General features: G+C 36.0%; 1 protein-coding gene and 1 long non-coding RNA gene across 5 annotated transcripts in view; one reads left to right on the top strand and one right to left on the bottom strand.

Moving 5' to 3' along the window:
• The window catches only part of AGTPBP1 (ATP/GTP binding carboxypeptidase 1), a 130,483-nt gene extending 109,079 nt beyond the window's left edge, over positions 1–21,404 (bottom strand). For 2 of the 4 annotated variants that reach the window (XM_039875634.1, XM_039875636.1), the window contains exons 1-2: positions 21,193–21,403; positions 4,789–4,853 (exon numbers count right to left, since the gene is read on the bottom strand). In XM_039875634.1, coding sequence (XP_039731568.1) covers positions 4,789–4,820 — 32 coding nt within the window. In that variant the 5' untranslated portion in view covers positions 4,821–4,853; positions 21,193–21,403. Of the gene's footprint in view, positions 1–4,788; positions 4,854–20,997; positions 21,018–21,192 lie in introns of those variants that run through there. The other 2 variants (XM_039875637.1, XM_039875635.1) reach the window with 2 other exon arrangements.
• LOC120612942 (uncharacterized) overlaps positions 20,692–22,381 on the top strand; it is a 5,260-nt gene continuing 3,570 nt past the window's right edge. Inside the window, exon 1 of the long non-coding RNA XR_005655572.1 lies at positions 20,692–21,004. This is a non-coding gene — a long non-coding RNA (uncharacterized LOC120612942). The remainder of the gene's footprint in view (positions 21,005–22,381) is intronic.

Below are 22,381 nucleotides of genomic sequence, written 5' to 3'. Positions count from 1 at the left end.
ACCAAATGAGGTCTACATATTGCATCTGTCTTCACTGTTTCTTTTTTCCTCGCAATTTATTTGTTAGAAGCTTGGTGGTCCTGCATTCTGGATTTTGCCAATTACACATCCACGGTATCATTAATATGCTTGTCTATCCTCTATATTCTCTGTAAACTGGTAGTTGAATTTAAAGCCTTGCTTTGGTGACATGTGATACTGTAATCATATATAAAAAAAGCAAAAAGTGTCTGATTATCTTTTTGTAACATAAGCAGTCACTGGTCACCACTACCTAGATCCATTATTCCATTAAGGGTTGAAAAACAGTGATACTCTTATCATTCCATTCCTTCTTCATCTATTAACTAAGATAACTCTATACAGAGAAAAATCTCTTCTTTGATTATCCAAAGGTACAATTCATCAAATAAGAGCTAAATAAATGCTAGATTTTTTTTTTTTTAGATTTTTAATTTACCTATATTTACCAATTTTCAGAATGAGTTTATTTCCTAAAGTCTTCCCCAGGTAACCAATGAAGTATTTTGGTTTCGTGTATCAATATGAACTCAAAGATTTAAACACATTTGATACATTTTATCCACTGCAGTTATTAATGCTCAAATGGTCCCATCTTTGATGAATGGGAGCCTCTTGAAGCTGGTACCTGAGTGTTTTTGATACGATCCTAGTCTTTGATAGAGAGCTTCCCGGCTTTCTGGTATATAACAAGACTATTATCGACCAGCAGTCCTCAATGTACTTTACAGAACTTTGAGAGTACCGAGGACCCTTTCTGAAAATCTGCAAGGTCGAAAACTATTTTCATTAAATACTAAGACATTATTTGACACTGTATTGACATTTGCACTGATGATCGAAAAGCAATGATGGGTAAAATGCCAGCACCATAGCACAAATCAAGGCTGTCACACCAAACTATACAGTAGTTAACGTGTTCTTCACCACCATACTCAGTTAAAAAACAAAAATGCTAGTTTCACCCAGTATACATCTCTTTAATATTCTCGTGTACATAAACATTTCAATTGCACACTGAAATATTATGTTTACCTTGGGGGAAAATACTGTGTAACTGTTTAAACTGTAAGCTGAACTAGCCACTTTTTTCACAGAACATCATTTTTACTTTAAAAAACGACTGACGAATAATGATCATTCAGACTGGAGTATTTTGACATTCATTTTTCGGAAATAATAAAAAACAAAAAACAAAGTGAATCTATCATTTCAAGAAAACATCTGATCAATTTGTTGCCAATGATAAAATTTGAGCTTTCGAGCAAAAAACAGAATTTTAAACGTGGATCTACCATCATGACCTTGACAACTCCCTCCTAACTAAAGAATTTCCTGATAAAAATCAATAGTGATATTAATAAATGTAACTGTTAATGCTGTGTAATAAAATGTGTCAATATTTACAAAACCTGCATAACTCATGGAATCAGTATTTCCCCAACGACCAACTTTTGGTGTTACAAATCATATATGAGTTAAAGAACCATTCAAAGTGCACATGAATCCAATGGATTGTAATGTAACAGAATAAAAAGTTGACTAACGTGGTTTCAGATCCCATACTGGAACTAACCTGTCAAAAACAACCACTTACCAAGTTTTAGTATAATATCAAAGAATATTCATTTCAATTTAAATTTCACATGATATGGCTTTATTTCCAAAGTACATTATTATCATTCAGATAGGTTTATTCTTCATTTATAACTATTACTCTTGTTTTAATCACCTTTTTACTATTTCTCTCCAAATACTGAACACACAACTTTATTTTCCTCTATCATAAATCAAAGGACAATTATTCACAATTATCTGAAAAGGCCTTTTTTCAAGTACTCCCTCTTTTTCCAATTACATATCTATGTGCACCCAGATTGTCTTCATATCCTATAATAAGAACACCACACACACAAAATACATGTATATAATATACACACTGATACATATATCATGACAGATTGAACTCAGAAACAGAAAAGAGATTGTCTTCCATTAAGTAAAACATTAAAGACATTTGTAAAAATGTAACATAATAATGCCACTCATCACTATTTTCTGAAACTATAGTTATTTTAATACAAAATATTACTTTATGCATGTATTATTTCTAAACATTTTTTAATTTCTCACTTTTAATTTATAATATGTTAGATATCAAGAGATAAAATAACCCACACTGACAAAAACTTCTTGGAGTCTTCATTAATTTAAGAGCACAAAATAATTCTGAGCTAAACCTATTCCTAGGCTTATCTTGCACATTTTGTACTCCTGATCTGGAATTGACCGTTTCTCCAAAGAGCCCTAGTTTTTAGTTTGCATACTAGAGGAAACACATCATTAAAAACAGTTCCATAATCCAGATTTAACAGAAATTTGCATTATAGGAATCAAAATTCTGAAATTTAATAATTGAGTTGTTTTTAATTTTATCCAATTATTTTCCTCTTGAAGATCACGTTATAGTATTTTTTAGTAGCTAATAAAGCATCTATATTGAAAAATTCAAAAACATACAAATCACACATTTTTGTATAACACATTTTCTACTCCATTCCAAATTAAGAGTTTGTTTTGTCAGTAACTCTTAAAATTTTTAAAGTATAGCACTATCAAAAATAAGACTTTCTTCTAAGTGATTCCTTCTGAGAATCGTGCTCTATCAAATGACATATGGATAGATGAATTTTTTGAAGGAAGGCAAATAAATGGAAATTCAGAAGACAGGCAAGTCAATTTCCCTATTTATACTTTTTTCATCTACAGAATAAAAACTGAACAAAATATTCTAAGCCACCCTTGAGTCAGCTCTAGGAATTTAAGGCTGTTGACAATAATCTTGAGAAAATCACAGAGTGAACACCAGAGGGCAGCTCTACCTTCTGAATAATTTTTAGACTTTAGAAAATCTGAGGGTAAGGGCAAAAAAAAAGAAAAAGCTATATAGCTATTCAGTGAACAATTTGAGACACGTTGAGAAGCAGAAAATTTTTAAATACGGAAATGTATCTTCCCTGCCTTATTGTATTTGTTTTGGAGGAATCAAAATAAGGCTAAAACCAACCTTCAAAGGTCCTATTTATAACTGCTAATATTTTATACTAAGAAAAATCGTGGAATTAAAAATATGATCAATGTGAAATACATGCTAATAAGTTAACTGTCAAATGTATATTTTAAAGACATTATCACTCAAATATTTGTTTCACTGTAGTGGTCTCTTACAGCTTTTGAGTCTTTGAGTTTACACTCAGTCTTTGAGCTATTTTCCTAAAAATATAATTTTTTTTAGATATTACAAAAGTTCCAATGGTATACAGATATTACCTTTGCAATAAATAATTTCCTAAGCAATGCAAGACTTATAGAACCTATCTTCATATTATAAATAAATTTTATTACCTCTTTCACCTTAAAATGTAAATCATATGCAGAAAGTAAAGATGTCCTCAAAGAGTAAAAACATCTGACAGCAAAAAAATCCATAAAAATATACTAGTTTTAGACTTAAACAGGACTCATAGAAATTAAGATTTAATTTCAAGCAATATAGTTTTACTTCTAAAATGCACATTATCTTTCAGAAATGTTTACTTCTCATTTATAACTTTTATCTTTATTTATTTTTATTACTTTTGCTTTAATCACATTTTTACTGTTTCTCTCAAAATGCTGAACACATAATTTTATTTTTCACCATCATAAATCAAAGGACATGAAAAACAGAAATTCCATTATCATTCTTTTATAAAACTCGTGCATTTAATACACCTAACCTACCAAACATCATAGCTTAGCCTAGCCTACCTTAAATGTGCTCAAAACACTTACATTAGCCTACAGTTAGGCAAAAATCATCTCACTGCTGCTGCCCAGCATCACGAGACAGTATTGTACCATGTATCACCAGCCAGGAGTACAAGAAAGATCAAAATTCAAAGTACAGTTTCTACAGAAAATGTATTGCTTTCCATCATTGTAAAATTGAAAAATTGTAGGTCAAACCATGGTTAAGTCAGGGACCATCTGTGCTTTTTCCCCTCCTTATATCCCTGGAAGATACTTTTGTGACTTCTCAAAAGTGGCCAGATAATAAATGAATGAGCACAGCTCTATTCCAATAAAGTTTATTTATGTACAATGAAATTTGAATTTCACATAATATTCATGTGTCGTATAATATTATTGTATTTCTTTTTTCCCAACTATTTAGAAATGTAAAAACCATTCTTAGCTCACAAGCCACACAAGAATAAGAGGTGGGCCAGACTTGGCCCATAAGGCATAGTTTGCTAACCCCAGCTTTAACTGAAAAGTTAAACAGTGATAAAATAATATAAATACAGTTGACCCCTGGGCAATGGGGGGGTTAGGAGCACCAACTCCCGCCCCCATGCAACTGAAAATTCGGGTATAACTTTTGATCCCCAAAAACTTAGTTGCCCTTGGTGTCCACAGGGGATTGGCTCCAGGACCCCCTGTGGACGCCAAAATCTGTGGATGATTTGTATAAGATGATGTATACCAATGCATACAGTCAGCCTTCAGCATCCACAAAAACACAACTGTGGACTGAAAACAGTACAGGAATTTATTGAAAAAAATCCATATAAAAGTAGACCCACGAGTTCAAACCCATGTTGTTCAAGGGTAAACTGTAAAACATACTATTATTTTAAATATTTTTTAAGTAATGAGTTTCGAATAACTGCTTCATGTATTATTTCTGTAATTTATACATATCTAAATTTAGAATTACAGTACCTTTTCTCTGATACCACTTTTAACTTGCTCATCTTGAGTTACTTCATTTCACCATTGCAGATAATCTAAGAAAAAAAAAGTTAACGATATTAAACACACAATTCTGTTTTCTATACATTAGATGTCATAAAAGGCATAGAACTGAAAGTTTTTATTATGGGCAACACAAGATAACACTGAAAACCAAAAAAAAAAAAAAAGTTTGAGTTTTATGTGCTTCTGGCAAGTCACTTCAATGTGCAATATTTGACTATTACCTAAAATCAACCAGTAAAAAATATCATCAAAGTCCTGGAGCTACAGAAATGCAAAAACCTAATAACACAATTTATAATCTAGTGCTAAGATTTCTTTTGAGACAGTTCAAATGATCCTTCCTTTTCTAATATTCTGCTTTAAAATACTCAAAGCAATCATACATAGCATACTGTGATAAGTATACTTATTGTCCACCATTCACACAGTAGTCAAACACTGGTAAATATGTACGATTACTTCTTTTTTATTAAAAACAAATTGTTTAGACAGTAAAAAGCTTCTACAGTATCATCCCAGTTAATGTACATAAGGAATATTTTCCTTCAATCTGTATAGGTTTCATCTTTACAAAGTACATACTATACATTTTAAAACCTTAAATTTTGATTTGCAAAATTTTTAAATTTTTCAGAATTATTTTGTAACTGTTCACCCCAAAAAACTCTGGATAGCTTTTAATTTTATATAACAATGCTTACTGAAGCAGAATTTTGTGGCATCACTAAAAAGCAGAAAACTTACTGCCAATGCAACAAATTAATCATATACTCATATAATATTCAGTACTATATTTAAAGGAAAACAAACATTCAAAAGAACAGACATCAAATTGTTTAATGTAATAAATTTAGAAGATATGGGTATTCTGGATGCTCTTCAATAACAAAGAACTTTTACTTCAACAAAAGACATTTTTTTTTCATTTTTATTATTAACTTAATTATAAAAAAGGAAACATGTATTTAAAATTATGTAAAAAATTACATATTTTATTTTTGCAGTCGATAAGAAACTTAAAAATTGCTATTTTTCTTCTGATTGACTTTTTTTAATGACTACAAAGTCAAAGTAACTTCTTCAATTTTTAAATTAAGAGTCACTATATAACCAAAGGAGGAAAACAATCCTGTATGTTTTCAAAAGTGCTGTTGTTGCCACAAACAGAAGTTACTTCTACTTGTGGAGTGGTACAACTTCCTCTAAACTACATCAGCAGCACATATCATAAAAAGTTCACTGTACATTCTGAGCTGCAGAGGTTAATGCTGAGTAATTACATCATAGCCAATTCTACTTTAACAGTTAAGAAATGATTCAAACTTTCAGTTAACAATAAAAGAATAGTTTAACCACTAGTCCTCTCCCTTCTAAAACTAAAGTAGACAGTAGAGTAATAAAATTATGTTGAAGTCCTCATTAACAAAAAGGAAACCTAAGATGTAGAAAAGCACTCTGTCCAGAACTCAGGAAACTCAGAACCAGGGGAATTGGAAATGACAAGAACAAAGGAAGAAGCTGTTAAACAGCTGACTAAAACTCTGTAATTGCAAATAACTTCTGGCTTCCTCAATATCCCCCTGCCTCACCACTGTGGAAAACGTTCAACAGCCAGTCATAGATCATCTGGTAAATAATCTTTACTAAAGAAACTGACAAACTAAAAAATTTCTGTTTCTAAGATTTAAGAGTTCCTCAAGAAAAAGGTTAATTCTCATTCCCATTATCCCAGGGCTATGTCAATGTGTCCTTTGCAGTTGTTTTTTACTGCTGAAGCCTGAGACCAGAGTGCCGCTGAGTAAAAAAAAAAAAAAAAAAAAAAAAAAAACCTTTGTTTTGCTGTGAAAGTTTATGTTCATTACAGTATGGTGTAATAGAGAGAGCAGGTGCCTAGAAGCAGAAGTGCTGCATTTCACCAAATTTGTGGCTTTGCCAATCAAGTGACAAAACAAGAAAGAAGCAAGGTTGAGAGTATATGCTAGAGAGTATATAATCAGTATAACTGACAATGAAATTTAGGTATAATCTACTCATTCCTATTTATTGGGTCATTTTCACTGTCATAAAATCATGTTGTTATTTCTGTATCTTTGGGGGAAAAGAGACTTTTTTGCTCCCAATTCCCCAATCCAGCTATAGTCTCATTTCTCTCCTCCTGAAAGCACAGAGTTTAGACATATTCTCAACAAGTTTAGACACATTCTCCCTTCCCATTCTCCCTTAAACACATTCCAAACAGGTTTTCCCCTCCACTCCATCAACACTGTTCCTGTCAGGAACCAAAGACTCCTGAGTTAGTAAATTCAATTGTCAGTTCTCAATCTTCACCTTACTAGTCCTATCGGCAGCACTTGGTACAGCTGATCAATCACTCCCTCTTCTTGGAAATACTTTCTTCATTTAGCTATACTGTTTTCAGCCTACCCCACTGCCACTTCTAAGCTTCTGTTTCTAGAATGCCCCAGGGCTCAGTTCTTTCTTGTACTCCTACTTGGTGATCTCATCCAATCTCTTTTTTTTTTTTGGTGGAGCAGTGAGAACACATATATTTATTAAGTTCACTCATCATGACACCCCAAAACAGTTACAATAGTAACATCAAAGATCACTAATCACAGATAACCATAACAAATATCAACATTTAAAAATTTGAAACATTGCAAGAATTACCAAAATGTGACACAGAGACATGAACTGAGCATGCTGCTGGAAAAATGGCACTGATGTACTTGCTCCATATAGGGTTGCCACCAACCTTCAATTTGTTAAATCATCCAATAACTACTCAACATGTCCACCTGGATTCTAATAATATCACAAACTCAACATAACCCAAAACTCATCTCCTGACCCTCCCTTCCCTTTCAAATGTGCTCTAACCTCAGCTTTTCCCAATGGTAACGACAATTCTCTCTCTCCGAGTGCTCACTCCAAAATCTTAACTTCCTCCTTGACTCCTGTCTTATATCCCACATTCAATCTATCAGGAAGTCTTGATAATTCTACTTTCAAAATATATCCAGAATCTGATCACTTTAACATCTACTTCCATGGTAAAGTCACCATCCAAACTAGTCTCCCTTCTTTGGCCCTGTACAGTCTATTCTCAACACAACATCCTGACTTTTAAAACTTTGGAAAAAAGAAAAAGAAAAAAGATACCTTAGGTTGATTTGTCACCACTCTGTAATTTTCTCATTTAGTTATTTGCTATGCCCTTACATCTTGCATATTAACATTTGTATTTTACGAATATGCTTGTAAATAATTCAATGTGGAAATTTTTGATGGCAAGGTATAAGGAGGACCAGTGGACAATTCTGACCATAAAAGGGAAAGCCACCCAATTGGGGAGAATTTAATAAGGCCATAATGTAAAATTAGGCTGAGTAAAATGCTTATATGAAATGCAGTAAGAGAAATTTTTTAAGTTCTACAGTATAGTAAGTCAACATATTGACAAGTAACGTGATGTTAAATACCTACGTAATAAACAGAAAAACAAGTTTTTTTATATCCAGATTGATTAATCCACAAAGTTCATCAATTGTAATACTTATAAGATTATATTCTATATATAATATGTACTTATAAGTATGGTAAGATTTGAAAATAGTGAAATCGAGAAAACTTTTTTTGGTACAGAGTGCTGGCCAAAGCTAGCAAAGGACAGGATATTTAATGTTGTGTCCTATCTGGAACAAAAGGTCTGTCTTGGAGGAACTATGCTGGCATCTGTACTGACAAAGTATCCTCAATAGCTGGCTCCATGAGATTTGCCACTCTTGTTAAAAAATAAAAATTAAAAAAAAAAAAAATACCTGACTTCACAATGTTTTCTTCACAGAGAGGTACTAGTGTCAAAAGCTCTGGGAGATAAAATGAAAAAAAGTTCTATTTGAAGCTATAAAAAATGATTAACTTGATTAAACAAAAATCTATTCATTCAAAAATGTTTGAAGAACTAGGTGAAATTGTGGACAAAGCTCATAAAACTCCTGCTACGTGCAGAAATCCAGTGGCTTAGCAGATGAACAGCTCTCAAAAGGTGTCGGAGCTGAAAGTTGAACTGCAGGAGTACCATCACACAGTGGGTCAGAGTCTGCTTAGTGCTAAAAGAATGAATATCTATTGAAACTAGCCAATTTAGCAAACACTTATCAAAGAAAAAAACTGAACAACTCTTTGCAAGACCTTAGAGGAAATATTTTAACTTCGAATGGCAAAATTGGGGGGGAGGGGTGAATCAAGTGACATAAGAAAATCATAAAATGATTTTCCTATTCCTGGTTGGGCTTTAAAATGAACAGGGATATCTGCAAATCTCAAGTCTGCTGACATAAAGGAGCAAAATTAAACAGTATTTTCCCATTCTTTTCAAACAACTGTAAAAACAAATGAGGGACTCTTTCTCTGAATCTTCTGCTCAGGGTGAGAACTTGACTTTGAGGAGGAAAAATTTTATGTGCTGTGGTCGTATTATACACACAAGATGAGATTTACTGATCTGTCCCTAAAGAAGTTCTGGATTTCTATGAAATAGTGTCCTGTAAATCACAGGAAAGTAATAAACATTTAGCTGCAAGTTTTTTATGTAGAGAATTTGGAAGGGATGAGGTTAAGACTTTTTTAGTTAAATTTGACATTGGTTAATAAAATTATACAGGTTTCAAGTGTACAATTCAATAATACATCATATATATATTGCGTTATGTGTTCACTACTGTAAGAAATTTATTTGTTGTTTAACAAGCATCAAGAGCAAGGAGGAAATCATCTCATGTCAGCTGAAAATAAAATCTATAAATGGTTATTTCAAGTTCATCAAAAAAAAAGCAGATAAGCTTCGTACAAAAGAGATAAATGTCATTATTTTTAGTTTTAAAAAATAACAAGTTTATTGAATAAAGCCTTTTCATAAAAGATCAAGTAATTAACACATATATACAGTAATCTGAAACTTCTGGGCCTATATTTGAGCCTCAATGTGTCAGTCGATAAAATAAGTCTTTTTTTCAACTTCTGATATAAATGATGTCTTAGGCTATATTTTTATTAAGGTTATTTTGGCTTATGGTTTTTAGAAGCTTTTCAATAATTTTCATGTTGTAAATAACCGTAATAAAAATCAGCTTACAGTGGTACTGGTCAACTTACAGTGGTACTGGCAAACACATAAAGAAATGAATGGAATAGATTTGAAAGTTTAGAAATAAATGCATATATCTATGGCCAATTGATTGTGACAAGGGTGCCAAGTCCATTCAATAGCAAAAGAGTAGTCTCTTCTATTGCTGAGACAACTGGATTTCTACATGTAAAGGAATGAAGTTGGACTCCTACTCACACCATATATAAAAATCAACTCAAAATGAATCAATAACCTAAAAATAAGCACTAAAACTCTTAGAAGAAAACATGAGGGTAAATCTTCATGACCTTGGATTTGGCAATGGATTCTTAGTTATGACAACAAAAGTGCAATGCAACGCATACCAAAAACAGACAAACTAGACTTAAAAATCTAAAACTTTTGTGCATCAAAGGATGTTATCAAGAAAGGGAAAAGAAAACCTATGGAATGAGAGAAAATATCTGCAAATCATGTATCTGATAGGGGTTTAATATCCAGAATATAAACAAAACTCCTAAAAGACAACCCAATTTAAAAATGGGCAAAGAATGTGAATAGACATTTCTCCAAATAAGATGTAGATGGCCAATAACCACATGAAAAGATGCTTGACATCACTAGTCATTAGGGAAATGCAAATCAAAATCACAATATTACTTCATACTTAATATAATGGCTATAATCCAAAAAAATAGTTAACAAGTGGTGTTGAAAATGTTGATAAATTGAAACCCTCATACACTGCTGGTGGGAATGTAAAACGGTGCAACCACTGTGGAAAACAATCTGGCAGTTCTTCAAAAAGCTAAATATAGAATTCCTATATGACCTAGCAATTCTACACCTAGGCATATATCTCAAATAACTGAAAACAGAGACTTAAACATATAATTGTATGTCAATGTTCACAGGGGCATTCTTCACAATAGCGAAATGGTAGAAACAACCCAAGTGTCCACTTACAGATGAATAGACAAATAAAATGTGGTATATAACTACAACGGAATATTATTCTGCCATAAAAAGGGATGTTCAGATATACTGTATAACATGAATGAAGCTTGAAAACATTGTGCTAAGTGAAATAAGCCAGAAACAAAACAATAAATACTGTATGCTTTACTTCCACTTATATGAATGCCACTGACTTATAACCTTAAAAATGTTTTAAATGGCAAATTTCATGCTAGATATATTTTACAATAAAAAATTACCAAAAAGTTAGCTTACAACATTTATTTAAACTAAGTCTATCAAGCCTATCTTTCAAAAAATTGAAGCCAGTTATTTAACAGAAATTTATTACCTTTACCATATGAGTCCTTAAAAATCATAAAAAAGAGATTAGTTTCCCGAATGGTAAACTAAGTTCAATATCTGTCTGTTTTTAAATAAGATTGGTTAAAGTCTTTTTTGTTTGTTTTTAATGAAGAAAAATAAAACTATACTTGCACATACCATATACATAAGCCATACTTTATTGATACCTTATATATTAAACATTTGTGGTAAGACTGCTAGGCCTACTTGGATAAAGTTTTTAAAAAAGATAATAATATTAATAATAATAACAATAATAATAATATGAGAAATTTCAGAAAAAGAAAACGTATTTTTTTTCTATCTGTATAACTAACTCACTACATAACTATCTGCATAACTAAATCGGAATTTATAACCTTTGTGGTGAGGGAGATCTACACAAAAGAGTAGACTAATTAGATGGCCAAAATAATTAGATACACAGAGAAAAAATATCATTCTCTATCAAAACAGCATTAGCAATCATGACTGGAACACCTAAAATTTCAAGTACTGCCCTGACAGCTTAGAGCCTCACAAGACCCCAAAGGCTACTGAGAGTTCTCCTGCTCTTGCCATATGTGCCCCCAACCAGTGGGAAAGGTTCCCCACCCACCTAGTTCCACTATCAGCCAAACCAGTTGTACTCCATTCAGTCCTAAACCTAACTAGTTTCAGTCCCCTGCCAGCTCAGAATTATTCAAAAAAACTAATCACACCCTCCAATAGTGAAGGGGTGGGAGTGGGACATTACTTCATCCTGTCGTTACTACAAAGCCTGTCTCCCACAGACCCTGTGACTGGTTCATTCTGTTCCCAAGTGCATGCAATCAAAATCTTCCTCTCCCAGGTTGTGAGTATATATAACTTACAAACTCATGGTCAATCTCATCTGACCAGTGTCAGGCAGTACCCATCTCATACTATTTAGGACAGAAAATCCCTCTTTTGCCAATCAATTAAATTAGAGGTGACGAAACAATCATATCTAAACTTTCTGTTCAAACTAATACCATAGTAAATGTCATAATTTTTATGGAGGAGTCCTTTGAGACCTAAAAATTATTTCGTGGATCCTCCAGGCTATAAAGATTGAAAAAGACCAGTCCAATCTCTTGTAGGCAGGGCTGGGAAAGACCAGAACAGGTCCTGGTCCACTGTGGTTCTACTTCTGTAAGTATAGCAGGAGATTCATGATCACCATAACCTCCTGCCCACAGTTTCCAGACTTTAAAACAGCAGTATGATTCTAGCGATGAAGATCTAGGAGCAAATTTGCAATTACACAGAGGCTTCTTAATATAAAAGAAACAATACCTCCCTTGGTTTTTCAGTTCTGTGCAGAGGTTTTGGGAGTTGTTCCTCGAAGCTCAACCTTGAGTCTTTTTCTTTAGATCTCCGAACAGAGTGTATAAATCCCTTAATACCTGCACCAGACATTGATTTATGCCCCTCATCTCCAAATTCATCTTTTGCCTATTCTGTGAAAGTGGATTTATGCCCTTAAAAGACTCATTTCTTTGCCAGCTGGCATGATATTAGGCTTTGTTAAGAGAGCACTAGAAAAACATTGCAGGGGAAAAGGGTTTTGCTTCTGGTTCCAGTGTGCTCACTTGGCTGCAGCAGATAAGGCTTCTTTAGGACCCACTTCTGCAACAAGGATGGCTTCTCCAACAGCTTTCTGCAGCATGTACAGCTATTCCAATAGGAGGGTAGGCAGTTTCGTAGTAGAGTGCCTCTGGTGAAACATCTCCCCATGAACAGCTTTCCCTGGCACCCGAGAGGGTAGATATCCAGCAAATTCTACTGGTGCCACCCACAGCTACTTGCCTTGACCTTGCCCTTTTCCAACAAGGTCTAGACCTAAGGGGGAGGAGAATCCATTCTATTTCATCCCTGGGAATAGTAAGTACTCTTTATGTCAGCTATTCCTATATTCCTTAGAGTTACCTTTATTTCTCACTGATAAATCCCTTATTGCTCCAATCCCGTTATTGTCAATAATTCTTTACATAAATCTTTCCCTATTAAATTACTGTGTGGTTTCTATCTCTTAATTGGACAGGAATGCTATATCCCCACAATTCTCTAAGCTATTTAGTACCCTACAGTAAATAAACTATCTGTTCTTAAGGTATCTAAAGTAGATTCCATTCTCTACAACTGAATCTTCACTGTTTTCTTTTTCAGTGAAGAAGTGGGGGGGGGTGTACAATATCCTCAAAGATTAGATAAATTTGTGACATCATTTTTCCAATTAAGAAATTATACTAATTATGAACAGCCAAGGTTAAGAAAAGCTACTGAGGATTATATTCCCAGGTCGGTCTATTAAATACTTTAATTGTAATATTAATTCCATCTCAGACAATTATCGTTCCTGTTATGCCTAACTACTATTTAAAATTTTAATCTGCAGTGAGACAACTGCATACCTACTAAAGTGGCTTTAATGAAAAATACAGATAATAAGTGATAGCAAGGATGTGAAGAAACTGGAACCCTCATACATTGTTGATGGGAATGTAAAATGGTACAGCTGTTTTGGCAACAGCCTAGCAGTGCCTCGAAAGGCTAAACATAAAGTGCCCATATGACTCAAATAATCCATCTCTAGGTATATACCGAAAGAAATAAAAACCTATATCCACACAAAAACTTGTAGACAAATGTTCATAGCATTATTCATAGTAACCCAAAAGTAGAAACAACCCAAATGCCCATCAACAGATAAATGGATAAATAAAATGTGATATATCTATACAATGGAGTATTATTCAGCGATATAAAAGAAACAAAGTACTGATGTTTGCTACCTGGAAGAACCTTGAAAATATTAAGTGGAAAAAGCCAGTCATGAAAGATTACATCGTTATGAGATTCCATTTCAGTGAAATTATTCAGAACAGGTAAATCTACAGAGACAAAAACCAATGGTTACCTAGGACAAGGCGGGGAAGGGCAAGGGGATAGGGGTCGGAAGAAAAGTTAAAGGCGTATTGAGTTTCTTTTTGAAGTAAAAATGTTCTAAAATTGTGGTGATGGTTGCACAACTCTGTGAATATACTAAGTGCCACTGAACTGCATATTTTAAATGAGGGAATTGTATGGTATGTGAATTATATCTCAACAAAGCTGTTTTAAAAGAAAACAAGCTTAGTCTCTGCAGGAACTTTCATAATTCAACCATTTCTAAATTAGGGTTAGGGACTATGTCTTCTGTACCTCAATGCTTACTTCCCATGGTAGAATACTACGACATTTTACACAGAAGCAAAATTTCTGACCCACCTAGGTCTTTAGGAGATATATTCTGAGTTATTTATCCAACAAAGGTTAAAAACAAAGGAAAAAAGCTTTACTAAAAATCTATGCTGTCACCTAAAAATCCACAACATGCATTCCCTTAAGTTGGGGCGGGGGTGGGGGCAGTTCTATAAGAGTTGACTTTTCTATATTTAAAGATGGCTTGTACTAAAATTAAATGTGGGACTTTCCCTTAGCAGAAAATCATACAACAAAATGAACTTCCTCAAGCTAGCCCACACACAAGGAAAAGCGAGCAATTTTGTATACTCTAGCTCAAGAAACGTATAAAATTTCAGATCATCTGAATTTTTAAGATTTTCCTCATCTAGAATTAGTTCCAAAACCCAGGGAATCTAAAAACTGAAACCCTCAGTTCTCACTAGCTTAAATCTGAAATCAAGCCCATTAGTCAAGTCAAAAAGTGCGCATACACACAAAGCATCAGAAGGTCATACACGTTGTAAACTGTCCTAATTCTCATTCCACAAAACAAGCTATAGAAGAAATTCTGACACACAGCCCAAAGCTAAAGTTGTATATTCTAAATATATAAATTCTTCAAATACACATGGTTTTAAATTTATTTCAAGTCAAACTGCTAATAAAAGGGAAAAAAAATTCAAAGAATCACACTGTTCACACTCCTAAGTCCCATCTAGATCTTTTACATACAATCTAAGGAAATATAATTCTCTTTTGACTTGCCGTGCTTAAGCAACTTGGTCCAGTTCCCATTCGACCAGAACAACTTCGTTATATTACTCTCATCTGTTTACAAATGGGTCTCCCTACAACTGGGTCCCCAAACCTGGACCAGCACCAGTCAATGGCCTGTTAGGAATTGGGTCGCACAGCAGGAGGTGCACAGGCAGGCAAGCTAGAGAGAGTGAAGCTTCATCTGTATTTGCAGCTGCTCCCCAGCCCTAGCATCACCACCTCAGCTCCACTTCAGATCATCAAGCATTAGATTCTCATAGGAGCACAGGTCCCTGGTGCCAAAAACGTTGGGGAGCACTACCCTACAAGATAACATTAGACAAAAAGCTTCCACTGTTTAAAAACATTTGAGAAACATTGCTCTAATCAAGAATGATAACCTTTGCTATTAAATACTAGATATTGTGAGTGGCTCCATAGTGTAGCAGTTAGCACGTCTGCTCTGCATGCAGAAGGCCCTAGGTTCGCACCCCGGGTGCGCCTGGCCCCGGGTGCCCAGCGCGTGGCGGGCGGGGGATAGGGGGGTGCCCCGCCTTCAGAGATGGGTTCTTAAGGGGAAAAACAGCAACATCCATAGGTCAGGGGTGGAAGTAGGGGAGGGGGGAATTAAAGAGAGGATGGATACATACATGCATGCATACATACATACACACACACATACTAGATATTGCTCTGGTTGCGGATGTTGAACCCTTGGGAGATGGGAAAACAACTACACTGAAAATGTATCATCTTTTGTTGGCTTTCTCTAATTGTTTCACCATCTGAAAGGAAGAAATCACTTTTCAAGAACATAAGGGAGCTACTATCCCCTCACACCAGCTATGTCAATGTGATGAAAAATTTTTAAAAATAAAAATTCCAAAGATAATGCTCATATCCTTGGCAACATCATTAAAGAAAAAAGTGAGAAACTCTGAAGGGAGTAAAAAATAACATTTATGTAAATAAAAGAGTAACATTCCCAGCAATAAGTAGATAGAGATTATAACCATTTAAATTAAGAGAGAAATATATACACTAAACACGGTCTGTGTTAATTAATCTACTCTAAATAACTATGTTAAGGTAGATATTTTCATCTAGTTACCTTACTCAATGATATTCACTGATTAATTTATGAATGTTTTAGCACAATCAGAAAACAGGTAAATTTATTTCATATATATTACTGTCACTAATTTTATTAAAAAATGTGGGTAAGAGTAAACCTATATATTCATCATGCATCTTCATTAAAAACACAAGTTTGGATGGCTCGCACACTACTTCACAAAAGATGTTCTAGCTCTTACAAAAGGTCTAATTTGTTCTGCTATGTGATGCTATAATTATACTAAAAATAATAGATCATATTGTTGGGGGAGCAGAATCCCACTACACTTCAATTTAATTAGTTTATTTAAAATAACTCTCCCTCAACTCAGATTCCGAATGACTATTTTTAGACTTAAATGCCAAGATTCCAAATGACTATTTTTAGACTTAAATGCTATATAGGTGATAGATGAGATTAATATTCTTACCTTTAAGTACACCTTTCCCCTGCCTCTAACCTATGACTGACTCCTTAAAATGGTTTAAGTTTTGTTTGTTTGTTTTAAGGAAAGTACCATTGCCAAAGTCAGCTCTCATTAATATCACAATAAGAATCAAAATATTCAAGATATGAAGGACTGGAAAGCTACAAGACATATAAAAAAACAAACAGCAAAACAACAGAAGTCCCTCCTTATCAGTAATTACTTTAAATGTAGATAGATTAAACTCTCCAATCTGATGTCAGAGATTAGCATAATGAATGGATCAAGAAAAAAAGAAAAAAAAACATGACCCAACTATATGCTATCTAAAAGACTCACTTTAGATACAAAGGCACAAAAAGATTGAAAGTGAAAGGATGGAAAAAGATATTCCATGCAAACAGTAACCTAATGAAAGCAGGGGTGATTATACTAAAGACAAAATAGACTTTAGATCAAAAAAATGTTACAAGGAACAAAGACAGACACTATGTATTAATAAAAAGTTCAAGAGAGCAAGGAGATTTAACAAGTATAAATATTCACACACCTAATAACAGACCATCAAAATATATGATGCAAAAATTGACAGAATTAAAAGGAGAAATAGACAATTCTACAATAATAGTTGGAGGCTTCAATACCCCATTCTGAATAATAGATAGAACAAGCAGAAAGAAGAAATTGAGGATTCAAACAACACAATAAACCAACTAGAGATAACAGACATATATACATAAAACACTCTACCTAACAACAGAATACATATTCTTCTCAAGAGCACATGGGACATTGTCCAGGATACACCATATGTCAGGCTACAACTTTAAGTTTCAATAGACTTAAAAAGATATCATACAAAGTACCTTCTCCAACCACAAGATAAAGTTAGAAATCGATAACAGAAGGAAAACTGGAAATTTTACATACTTGTGGAAATTAAATAACACACTCTTAAGCAACCAATGAGACAAAGTAGAAATCACAAGTGACATTAGAAATACTTAAGAGACAAATGAAAACAAAAACATAACATAACAAAATTTATAGGATGCAGAGAAAGTGAGACTAGGGAAATTTACAGCTATAAACACTTACATTAAAAGAAAGATCTCAAGTCAACGACTAACTTTACAACTTAAGGGACTCGAAAAAAGAAAACTAAACACAGCTAGCAGAAGAAAATAAAAGTTATGGCAGAGATAAATGAAATAGAGGATAGAAAAATAATAGAGTAAAGCAATGAAACCAAAAGTTGGTTCTCTGAAAACATTAACAAAATTGACAATCCTTTAGCAGATTAACTAAGGAAAAAGAAAAGACTCAAAAGCTCTTTGGGGTCCTCAATAACTTTTTAAGAGTATAAAAGGGTCCTGAGACTAAAAGTTTCAAAACATCTAACTTAAAGAACAGAGTATTAATATTAGGTTCCTACAAACCAAGAGCAAGAAATACATAAAACCATTAAATTAAAAAAAAAACTTTCCTAGGAAAATTACATGAAAGCTGAAAAGGAAGACAATGTCAAATCAAAACTAACCTCATTCTATGTAATATCAATAATGAGGAAAACAAAAAAAAAAAGAATGCTCAGATGAAAGTAGTTTTGTATATCCTGGAAATATGCAATATCTTGATCAACTAAACACATATATACCATCAATAGTTTGATAGATAATATTTTTTATAGCATCACATGACAGTCAAAGAAATGCAATCATATACTCAAAAACAGGTGATTAAAATAGCAGCCACTACCACCATGAGGGAGACAATCCAAGGTTCTGTCAGAAGGGACATACAGGGATACTTCAGCTTCTCTCCAGCAGCATCTCAGGACACCTCGCTCAGAGTCCAGCTGTTCTATTTAAAACTAGATTATATGTTTCCAAAGCAGGACAGTGAGAGTAAGCTCTCACTGAGTCTCAAAGGAGCAAATGGGTCTTAGAGGAATTGATCTGCACTAATAATGTTCCATCAAACCAAAGTCCTTCTTCAGCTTACTAAATCCCTTGAAAAACTGAAGAAAAGCAGTAGCAGTAATATTTACTGAGCACTTAACTATGTGCCAGGCTAAGTACTTTATGAGTATTAGCTCATTTAACATTCAATATCATCTGAAAGGTATAACCACCATTATCCCATTTTTGGAGTTGAGAAAATTGAAGTACAAATAAGATAAATATCTTGATTCTTTGCAAACAAGCAAAGCCAGGATCCAAACCTAGCCAGTCTGGCTCTGAGGCCCAACCCCTTAGCCACTACATTACAGGATACAGATAATGTAACCAACAATAAATTATAAAGTTTAAATTCAGTGCCAGCTCTAAACAATTTCTGTTTACACCAAGACCCACTGCCTAAGGGAAGTTCCCAACTTGCAGAGAGCATTCTGACAGGTTCATCCTTTACTAGTGATGCACTGTTCAACTTCTAGATACTGAGGGGTTTCAAGCAAGAAGAGTAAATGTTGGAAGGTGAACACTGTGGAGATATTTTTTTAACATAAAAAATATGTCAAATAAATAATTGTAGAATACAAATTAGATAATTTCACAACTCTTGGACCTCTTTTCCCTCTGCTATTGGAGATAAAACCATTATATCCTAGCTAGACTGTTCTAAGGAAAATAACGCCTCGAGTCAATTGGAAAAGCTTTATAAAAATTGCTTCCCTTAAATTACATTAATATATTTAAATGTTCTGTAGTGTTGGCTAACTACAAGGGTAACTCTAAGTCTACTCCATTCATTTCAGAGTTCTGAGTGAGACCGCAGTTCTAAATGTGTGTGGAAGCAATTCAAGGCAGAGTTCTGAGGTCATTAAAAATGAACTTAAAACTTCACTATAGAACTTAACTCAAGAAAAATGGAATATGAAACTGAATAAGTCACATTACAACTCTGCTTAAGGATGAGAAATAAGGAGTGGTTAAGAAACCAATAACTATCTCAGTAATTACACAGGACATGCTTACAGACATTCCAGAGTTCGGTTTGAAGTTTGGCACACGTTTTAAAATATGTACCATTTAAAGTGCCTTAAATAAACGACTACTTTTTTGGTCTACTGAACTGAAAACATTCCACAATACAATTACAAAAATAACTTTCTGGCCTTCTCAGGAAAAAAGACAATTTAGAAGAGGAATTCAGAGATTTGAGAAAGTGATAACTTGATTTACATTAAGATTACAACACAGGTAAAACATAAGTGAAAATGAGTGATCAAAAGACTGTTAAAGTCCTTTATAACTACAAATTGCCATGCATTACAAACACTGCTACAATTTTGAATCCCAAACGAAAAAAAAACACTCACACAGAATTAATAATGCCAAAGAAAATTTTCGGTAAGTGCTAAAACGTATTAGGTCAACAGCAGTGCTAGACCTTAAGGCACTTGAGCAAGCTATATAAAAACAAGAAATGGGCTTGAAGTTCTCTACATTTACATCAATTATACTAAGATGTATTAAAACCCCATTCTATACGAGTAATGCCCAGGAAAGGAAACAAACTACACTGGTACTAATAGGTTTAAACGACACAAGGCAGGGCGGGGATGGGGCGGGGTTGGAGGGAGACAAGCAAGCCTTTGAGTAAGGGTTGCAGAACTGCTTGAGTTGGACGCTTACAGTTAAGAACCCGCAACTCAGGAAGGAAGACTGTAGAGAAACACTGCACTGTCATCTAGGACGATCTGATTCAAGTTCAAATCAAACCCACAAGGCGACAAGTTGTAAACAGAGAATACACTTCAGGCCAAAGCACTCACTGAGAGAAAGCAAACCTAGCCATTGCTGATGTTACACCACACCCACCCCACGTAGAAGTTCGGCACACCTAGGGGGTGGGTGCTGGGGTGGGTGCTGGGGTGGGTACTGGGATGGGTGGAGAAGCGAGGCGCGCGCGCGCCCCTGGCCCGCCGCCCCCCCCTTGGCTCTGCTCCGCGCTGCACCGCGGCGACGCGCGCTCGGGGCCCGAGAGAAAGGGCAGGGCACCGGGGCCGCCTCTGCTAGGAGACCGCGCCGAGGATCCTCCGTGGCGATGGCGGGGAGTGGGGATGCAGAGTGTTCGTAGGTAGGAACGGGATGGAGCGTTTTCCAGACACCAGCAAAAGCCCCAGCCCATCAAGAGGTTTCCCTCAAGATCCAGTCCACCCCGCAAAGACACGCGTTACACAACCTGTCAGGTGAGGAACGGAGGGTCCCAAGGCGCAGACCGCGGCGGGCCTGGGGTTGCTCTTTCCCACCCTGTCCTGCCCCCGGGACGCCGCAGCCCCGGGAAACCAGAGGGGCACCGGGTGGGCGGGAAAGCCGCGGGAAAGCCGCGGCCGAGGGTCGGCCAGCCCGGACGTGCGGACGGCGGCGGGGCGCTCACCGGCTCAGGAGAGGGCGCAGGCAAGGACTGCGCAGAGCCGCATCACCCGGCTCGGCGCCCGCAGGGCCAGCGGCTGCTCTCTGGGCGTACGGCGGATCTCTCGCCGCCCGCCGCCGGGTGTTTTCATACAAACCCCGGTGGCAGGCGAGGCAGAGGTGGCGGCGGCGGCGGCGGCGGCGGAGGAACCTTCCCGCATCCCGAGCAACGTCAGCGCGGCGCCCCGCCCACCGCACGCCTAGTCCAGCCTGCTCGCGCGCGCGGGGCAGGAGGCGGGGCAGGGGTGGAGGGAGCACGCGTGCGCGCGTGCGCGCGTGCGGGGTGGGCGCGCACCAGGGAGAGCGCGGGGCGCGCGCGTGGGCAAGGAGAGAGCGCGGGCGCCGGCCCTGGAGGGCGAGGCAGGGAGGCTCGCCCAGATATTCCAAGTGGGCGCTGTGCGCGCCCTGGGCCCTTATTCCCCGCAGCCGCTACCCAAACGAACCGAACCGGGTTCCAGGAGGTGCCCCACGTTCCTCAAATCACCCGTAAGCTACCAATTACAGCCCCTGCCTTTTCTCGGAGCTAAGCGGGCGTTCACCCCCGCTACCGTCAATCTCCCACCCTCTCGGGAGGCTTTTAATGGCATTGGACAAGCGGTTCTTAACTCTCCCCACATGGTACCGGCTAGCATTAGTCCCTGGGGACCACAGTAACGCTAGCCCTTTCCTGACCTCAAGGAGAATCCATAAACTGTTAGATAGGCAGTTTCCCTAGTTGGGCTCTCAGAGCCCAACGAAATTGCACCTTGTGGTCAAACCTCAGTAAATTACATGCCTAGTGCAGGAGCGAACAAAATAGCATGCTGATTTATTTTTGCATTTTTGTATTGTGTCTACATAAGGTCACGAAAATGGCAATGCTAAATTGGCCACTGAAAGCAAAGACAATGTTTTATCTGAGGCAAAGTAATGTTTCAGATAGATTAAATACTAATACACACCCTTCTGTTTTGACTGCCCGTAAACGTACTGTAATATAGTGTAATAAGTACACCCCTACTTTTTTTCAAGAGCAGGGATTTTTGCTGCTGTTTACAGTAACTAGTAAGGAATGTAAAATTATTACAACTAGCTAAGAAAATAGAGAGCTGTGAGGTTCTTGTTTTGTTTTCTTATCGTCATGTTTAAAGGAGATTAAGCAGGTGTTAAGGAGG

Source organism: Pteropus medius, unplaced genomic scaffold (genome assembly GCF_902729225.1).
Source record: "Pteropus medius unplaced genomic scaffold, Ma_sr-lr_union100, whole genome shotgun sequence".
NCBI lineage: Eukaryota > Metazoa > Chordata > Mammalia > Chiroptera > Pteropodidae > Pteropus > Pteropus medius.
The sequence above is the reverse complement of the archived record's forward strand: the minus strand, read 5'-3'. Positions and strand labels throughout refer to the sequence as shown.